Source organism: Musa acuminata, chromosome BXJ1-3, assembly GCF_036884655.1.
Source record: "Musa acuminata AAA Group cultivar baxijiao chromosome BXJ1-3, Cavendish_Baxijiao_AAA, whole genome shotgun sequence".
In the NCBI taxonomy this organism is placed as follows: Eukaryota; Viridiplantae; Streptophyta; class Magnoliopsida; order Zingiberales; family Musaceae; genus Musa; species Musa acuminata.
Window position 1 is genome coordinate 43,246,176 of NC_088329.1, and position 8,825 is coordinate 43,255,000.

Genomic DNA, 8,825 nt, shown 5'->3' on the forward strand with positions numbered 1-8,825 from the left:
CAACGTCATCTTCCACCATCGCCCCCAAAACTCCTCACGATTTCTTCTTGGAGAGCTCGATCAACCCTTGTTCCCACGCCTCTTTTTCGTCTTCTCATCATCCAGAGGTACGATGAACCCGATCTCTCTCCCTATCTCTATCTATCTATCTATCTATCTATCTATCTATGATGTAGACCTGTTTCTAGCTTCAAGAATCTAAACCTAAACGGAGCATGACCTTTCTTGACATCTTGGCTCGAGGTGGCAGATCTTGTTGCTTTCTTTCTTCATCACTTATGCTTGATTCCGTGTTTGGTTGATTTTTAGGCAAATTGAAGATCTGGGAAATTTAATGTTCTTTAGGTTGATTGTTTCGTTTGGTCGGAAGGCATGTGTACATGGAATTTGAGTTTGGTGGTTTGGTTGCTTCGGTATCCTTTCTTGATATAGTCGAAAGATAGATTTTGAACAGAGAAGTTTGGAGGTGGTTTGGGATTTGTACATCCTGTTGTAATTCAACAAAACTGATCTCAACCCCGTAAAGGGGAGAAATCTTTGATGATGTTTAGTTCTACGGAAAATCTAAGATGATTGAATGATTTCTTGTGTCTACAGAATGAATGGTTCTGACAGATTTGTTTGCAATATATGGGAACTAGATTTGGACTATGTGATATAACACCGTCCGATCGGGTTGACTTGGAAGCTAGTATTATTTTCATCATAGAGAGTTGCTAGGTCAAATTCTTGGGCACCATCTCTGCAGGTACTTGAATCTGGATCCTCCTCGAGATGAAGAGGGGAAACAACCAGTAGGTCAAAGCCTTGTTGTTGCATATTTTTTGAGATCCACCTCGGTATTAAATCTTTCCTACAGTCAAAAGGCGTTCGTTCGCTCTTACATACTTTTGGTGACTTGTGACGGTCAATCGTATATGGTCTTAGTCTTCCTTAAGCGGTTAAGTGCATGGATTTTAGGCAGGCATCAGAAGGGAAGCATGGAGGAGATAGTGTACATGTGCACACGCTGATGCTGTGATAATTTCGCAGCACCGAGCAAATCAACATAGTGGTATTGGTGGTGATATTAAGCATTTTGCAGTGGAGAAGATAGAGTAATCCCCCTGGTTGTTCCTTTGAATACTTGTGGAACCTCTCTGCAATTCTTGTCAAAACATGAAAGTGCCATTTTCTTCAACTATCATTGTAAAAACATGAAAGTGCAAGTGAATGGTGCCGTAATAGCATCTCCGTGCCAGTCACAAGTATTGCGTGTTATCCACTAGTTATTTAGTAATCTTAATCATTGAATATAGATGTCTAAAAGAACTGACTTGTATGCTATTCTGTAATCTCTATCTCGTAATATCGAATTGCATCTTTTTACTCTTATGGATCTTTCATACTAGATGCTGATTATAGTCGTAGGCACCCTTTTATCCTTTTGGACTAATTCATTAATGTATTTAGTGATTGTATCAGACAATGAAAATGCATCTCAGGTACTAATGCAAATTTGACCGTACTACATGATAGGTTATTTGCATTCTTGGGATCATACTAATGGGAGACCCATTCCTTAGTTTATGTTGGCATTTAGCATTACTGTCACTAAAAGCGAGAGAAAATTTCGCCACCATACCTTAAAAAAATGACAAAAGTTGAATTTTGGCAGCTGAAGATGGATTACGATTTCAATAAGATATCACCAGAGAAGGAGGTCTCTGTGGAATTTGTGCGGGAGTCACTGATGGCGATCTCTCAGTCTCTTCCGGATGTGATACATGCGCCAAATGGGTTTCCTGTTAAGACGCCTGTTGCTGCCGATGCTGTTGGTGACCAAAATGTCGGCAGTGGAGCAGAAGAGTATAGGTCTAAGCTGATCTCCATCTCTTATATGCAATCTCCAGATGTTAAACTTTCTCCGTCATTAGTGGAAAATCTCAGTGTGTAAAGAGGATGGAACTCTCGCCCGTGGAAACTCTGTACATTTAATGTTTACCAAGTTTGTGTGGGAGTAGATACTTATGAATGAGTTTGGAGGTCCAACTTTGTTTGCTGAAAGTATGAATCTAGTCACTATGTAAAATATGTACAGCTATCAAAGTATATTCTGCTGCTCTATAACATACAGGTGGCATGTTCCTCCCACTTCTATCTAGTTCAATACTTATTTGCGAACGCATAAATGTTATATTATGACTACATGCTCTGTTGACTAATGTTAATCTTTACAAACAACTTCTAATCAATATTTGGATAATTTACAACTTTAGATGCGATGTTATTTGATTGTCTAATAGTTGTTTACTAAAGATACTGTTTGATAATAGCACACTGATATGTAGCTGCTTAGATATCACAAGTTGGTACTTATGAACGTATTACTGTATTGATGTCTTTGTTTAGTGTTAACCGATGCAATTTGTAATCTAAGGGAATGGTTTTGTTAGCTGGAATCTACCCTTTTTGATGTCAGACTTAGAACTGTAACTTTCCACCATTTCCTTAAGAAAGACTCGAATTATATTTGAGAATTATAAGTTTGCTTTTATCTTATTCCTGGAGAATCTTGTCGTCTTGATTAAAAGGTGGATTTTTGGTTCCTCTCATTTACACAGTCTCTTTTAAAAGAAACTAGGTTTTGAGTGATTTATTTTAACTTTACATATTGAAGCTCTCCAATATTTTGTTCTTGAAGAAGCATCATAGCAGTCACAAATCGTACAATACATTTTTTACGGTTTTGTTTTAATTGATTTGGATGTTCTGTTGATCGAATTTATTGCTATCTGATCATTTTCTTTTGAGATTTGCAGCTGGTTAATTATTTTTAGCCCTTCAGGCGATTAAAGGCCCAACAGTCTCATGCTTGATCCATCGTAAAAGGTGGATTGAAGCTCCATTAAGAAATGAGAAAAAAAAAGAGAAGCTAACTCCATTCTTTTCTCCTCTCTTCAAAAATTTTCGCCTTCTGTTTTGCTGCTCGATGCTGAAAGAAGATCAGTCAGCATGTTGTATCTCAGGGTTGTTTTCTTCATTGCAAAACCAGTATGAAGGAGAATAATAGGTTTTAGGACACCTCTTGATTCTTATAAGTTTTCTATTTAGGTTTTCAAATAAAATTAGTTAATTTCTTATCGATATCCAGTAGATTTTATTTTGTTGTTTCGAAAATCTAAGGCTCATTCTATATGGTTCAATACTTATAAAACTATGCATCCATTATAATTTAGTGGTTGAGAAGATTGCACTGCATTGAATGGTAATTTTTCTTGTCTTTGCTTTTGACTTCATATCAATCATAGGTGGCTGTGTTTTCTGGTTGAAGAAGAGGCAATTGAAATGGACAGTGTGATCTGCCCTCTTATGGTTAATCTTCTAATGATTCTTGAACATATTAATGCTAAAAGAATAGTGTCCTGTTTTGGATTACTCTTAATATAAGGTGATTTACAAGCATGAAGATTGTATGGACTTTGTGCCGAAATGCCAACTTAGCATCTTATTAAACAGAGTTTGATGAGAAGTCTCCATGCACTCAATGCAAACAATCTGACTCAACTTGTTTGCATCACAACAAATCTTCCCTGTTGTATGAGCCCTCAAGGACTCAACTGGTTGATCTCAATTGATCATGGAAAAGCATGTGAATGACATCAACAACATGGAATGTCGAGTCTCTTGATCGAGAGACTGAAACAAAAGGTGAGCTTTTCTTTATCCACTCAACGTTTTGCAATTATCCAAAGGCTTTACCTTCTTTCATATTGTGCAGGAAGAAGACAGATGTCTGGGTTTTGATGTCTCAGGCAGCAGCCTGCATTGGGTAGATGGTCATTGATATGATCTAAGCACAAAATATATGGACAGACTGGTTCATGATGATCCAAAGTTGGACCGAGTACAGAGCATGAAGGTAGAAAGGTATCACCAAGATCATCTGACATGATCCAGGCATCCAAAGTCATCAAAAAGTCTTCTACAGATGGTGAAATGTATTCATCAGCATAGCAACTGGTCAAAGAATGAGGCTGAGACACAGCAACCAACTGTTCCTTCGTGAACAAACATATACTTTTGGACACTTAACTGGAGAAGAATCGAAACATGTGAACTCATCCTCTCTCAGTTTCACCTTGGTCTCCATTCTTTTGTCAAAGTGAAATCTAGGATGAGATATCTCTGCCAGTGTCGGCATCAAATTTAGTGGTGCAAATGCATAGATGTCAGTGTTCTTTTACCGCATGCTAATAATTTTCTCCTAGACAATTTCCACCAGATGAGATAAAAGAACACAAGGTGGATGTGAATGTACCTGCACCTAAATGCAATAATACCCTGAAGTCAACCAACCATTGAGATAGGGTGGACAAAACATGTGAATGTGCCTGTTGTTGCATGGCTCATATTTTGGCATGCAGATTCCTTTTGGCCAGAAGACAAGATGAAAGATTTTGTCACCTTAGTTTTAATGTATCAATCATTGCAGGCCACAAGTGATGCAGAGAATCAAAGACATAAAGACATCCATGGGTTTCCTGCATGAGGAATCACACAAACCCCTAGTCATTATAATAGGGATCATGCTCAGCATACAAAATAAATGAGAAAGGGTGAGTTTGAATGGGTGGAGATCAGGTCAGTGATTTGGTTAGTTCAATTAACCAGTCAGTGTTCACAAAAGGTAAAAAGAAATGTAAGCTTAGCAGCATTTTCTTGAAAAGAATGATCAGTTTCTGCCAAGTGCTGTCAGTCTGTGATCCAAACTCTAGAGAGGTCTGAGGAAATTATGACTGTTCTTTTGTTGTCAGAGCATGGGTGTTCATCATTGAATCTTCCATGGGGAATCCACATCATTTTGATGCAAACATTTGCCATGCATAACTTCTGTGTCCCTCACAAAAGAAGTCCTTTTGAGATTTACTTACTCATCTAATATTCTAATGACAAGTTACAAACACCAAATCAATCAATAGATGGCAACAAAATTGGTGACAAGTTTCCAGCATTGATCAATATAATGTTAATGCTGGCAGTTGAGATGTCACACATGTACTTGAGAGCAAAAACTCAGAGACAAACTTGTAACAAGGTAACTTCATCCTGATCCCTTGAAGACCACAACAACATTTGTTAGTCCCAATTGAAATAGAAGAACAGGATTTCAGACATAAAACCCTAGTTACCTAATCTCCACCCAAGAAATTGGTGATTGATGTTAAAGAGTTAAAGCTCAGGGAAGGAAGCATACCTGTTCCTAGGGTGTTAAAGCTAGGGTTTTCAGAGAGTTGATACGAAGAATTGCTGGAATCTGACCTCTGTGGACTCCAGGCAAAATAATAATAATAATAATAATAATAATAATAATAATAATAATAATAATAATAATACTAATCAAAGCAATAATATTTCATTGTCATGTGAGAATATACTCCCCAAAGGTAGCTGCTTTGAGAGTGGGACAATCCAGTTCACAGAAAGCAGCTGAATCCTGTAGACGGTGGAAGCTCCTCTTTGGCACAGAGCATGCGGTTGCCTCTGATTAGAAATCGAGAACTGTGACTGGGGTTCCGAGAGACAAACGAGGGAGTCACGGCATCATCAGTGAGATCACACCCAGCTCGAGGAGGACAAGTTTCTCACTCACTGACACTGTGTGACACAGTTCCCAAACAGTCAATCCCAACTCTGCCATGGAAAAATGTGGTTGGAACGACAGCCTCATCTTTTCGGCAATTATTGGAGCAGGAACGAGTCCGAGATCGCAGCTTCGATGTGACGAAGAAGAAACTTTGTCACATAATCTTACTATTTTCCTACTGTGCCACTACCCCCACAGTCTGTATGGCAAAGAACTCTTTTTCCCTTTTTTCTTTTTTTTTTGGCGCAAAAAAAGAGACGAATTTTCCAAAAAATTAGGTTTTTTTTTTTCTTTTTCCAATAAGTCATTTTCATAATTCCTAAACAATTCTCCCTTTTCTATTAATACCTGAAATACCTCTAGCCAACTATTTTTTCCTCATTTTCTTTTTTTTATGGATATATTTTTACGATACGTTATAATGTTTTTAATGATACCAAAAAAATACTGCGATGAAATATAAAATTATTATGTTTTTACAACTTAATTTTTTAAATAAAAATATTTTGTTATAATATTTTTAATACTACGTTATAGTATTTTACTAGTATTATTGAAAATACTATAACATAATATACAAACACTATAAATATAATGTTTTTACAAAATTAGTATAGAAACTAAGATTATTTGCTCTAAACTCATCCTAATTTAATAAGAAAATAAAAAAAATAAAAAGGTTAATTATATATTATCTTTTATAATAAATTATCTTTAACATTTCGATCTAAGTTAATATTTATATTTACGAAAATAAAATATTTAATTTTATTATTTTTTAATATGTATAGGGATATGAATATTTTATAATAAGGATCCCAATATAACTTTTGAAAATATAAGGATCAAATGCTAAAAATAAATAATTATATAAGATAATCTATAATTAACCTAAAAATAAATTTATCCTATTGATAGTTGAGTGCCACGTGGCGCTTAACCTCAAGATTGATTACTGAGAAGTGAAACTAAATTTAGTTCGAAGAAGAGGCGAGAGAAACACCGTCGCCACGTGGCGCCCGGGGGGCGAGGGATCACCTGCCCCACTAACGCGCGCCGGGAATGATCCACGATCAACGGTCCAGATTCGGTTTGAAAACCACGTAGGCTCATCTCCCGAGGTCGTTATTCTAACGGTCCCGAGGCTCTGCCATCCCATGTCCTAATAACAATAATTATTATTACTAATTATTATTATTATTATCATTATTTTACTTCACATATTAATACCATACAACAAAGTATCTACGCTCATCTACTCCACGACAAATGCCTCCTCCACTCTTCCGCCGGCCTCTCCTCCCTCTCCCTCTATATATAGAGCGAGCGAGAGTAGCAGCAACGACGGTGAAGCCTACACTCGCCAATCTCTCCCTAACTGCCATCTCTCTCTCTCTTGCTCTATATATACATATTTATATACACAGGAGATGATGGAGGGAGCGTCGGGGCTCGTGGTGGCGCTGGCGGTGGTGGTGCTAGCGGCGGTGTGCGGCGGGGCGAGGCGGGCGCACGAGTGGGCGTGGGAGCGCGGGCTCGGGGCGGGGCGGCGCGGCCGCCTGCCTCCGGGAGACATGGGGTGGCCCGTCATCGGCAACATGTGGGCCTTCCTCCGCGCCTTCAAATCCAGCGACCCCGATTCCTTCATCGCCTCCTTCATCCGACGGTCAGCTCCTCGTCCCTTCCTCCCCCTCGCTCCTCTATGAACACGGAATACCTCATTTCAATCCTAGATTATTGCGCTTCGTGGATTCGATCCGGATTGGGATTGGACCGGGAAGAGGGATCTGATGGGCTTGCGAGTCAATGGAATGTCTGTGTCATCAGAAAAGAGAGATATTCGATTTGATTTGATTTGATGGGAGATGTGGATTCCTTAGTAATTTCAAGCAAAACATACATGTAGATGGACTAAAAGCCATAAGTGCTAAGTTTGAATTTATAAGGACTGATGCATTATTTTTTAGCTTTGTAAGGATAGAGATGGAAAATAATCCCTCTTCTTAACAGTGTTTTAGGGCATGTGCAGCCGCTTAAAATAGAACACGATTGTGGCGCATGTTGTGACTCGTGGCCATCATCCTAAGGAACATGTGATTCCTGCCATGCCTCGAGCAATCTCCTGGTAGTAAAGATATTATTTAAAGATGTTCATTAGGTTAGTTGGTAAAAATCTTAATGATTTATCGTAAAGTTCTGGATTTAAATCATGTCTTCATCATTCATTCTTTAAGAAAAAAAAAATTATTTATATTTAAAATTTTGATAAGATTAGATTCGAGTCGATCCGAGGTAGATCCTCATTTGGGTCCAGTTACAAGAACCAATGCTCAACTTTTTGAGTTGTTCTATTTCTTTTTGGGAATTATTTGATGATGCTGTTATAGATTGTCGAAAGAATGAAGAGGATGATTTATGGATAGATGGACTGAGAAAGAAATTATTTTTGGTCATGACGATGGTAAGATTATGTGATGACAGAAGATTGAAAAGTTACTATTTGTCTTCTTATTAGAGACATAAGAAACACAGAACAAGAAAAAGAGTTCTTATTTACTTTGTGCATTGAAATCATGATGTCATTAGACACCATTTAGGAATGTGGAGGAAATGGTGTTACGTCTCAGAAAGATGTGGGACATATTATAGTATGGGCACTCGTTTAATGGATTTCCTACACATGACATTGGGACCCAAGAAGAAGACTGGTATCGATAACTCCCATGCTTCCTTGTTTTAGCCACATCGATGCTTCCAACGGGAGCCTTCTGCCTATTTTAGATTCAGCCTACCGATTGATAAGTCAGGTCCCATATGTGAAGAGACTTCATCAAGATAGAGTAACATATTAAGTCAATAGATCATTATCTCATCTACTGGAAGCTTTTAGATGAATTTACAGTGTTAAGTGAACTATTGATTTATATTCCTGACAGATACAAGTCATTAATGCACTGTAGTTTCTTAGTTTTACCCTTGGCTTTGAAATTATGCTTGTGACTTGTGCTCGAGCTAGAGTTGGATGGGTTTTATTGGTCCAATGCACGAGGCTATTATCAATTCGGGATGTCTTTTCAGTGGGGCATCAATTTTTTTAATTGTATTTACCAGAAGCTGTCTAGCTTGTTACTCTTTGTGGTGTCGCGTTGCTAAGCAATTGACCTGCATAATGGACAAGATATAATGTGGCCCAGTGCAA

General features: G+C 37.9%; 1 protein-coding gene across 1 annotated transcript in view; it reads left to right on the forward strand.

Moving 5' to 3' along the window:
- Positions 1–6,925: 6,925 nt before the first annotated feature.
- The window catches only part of LOC135632951 (ent-kaurenoic acid oxidase 1-like), a 7,613-nt gene continuing 5,713 nt past the window's right edge, over positions 6,926–8,825 (forward strand). Inside the window, exon 1 of the mRNA XM_065141874.1 lies at positions 6,926–7,292. Within this exon, the coding sequence (XP_064997946.1) occupies positions 7,057–7,292 (236 nt within the window). The 5' untranslated portion in view covers positions 6,926–7,056. The remainder of the gene's footprint in view (positions 7,293–8,825) is intronic.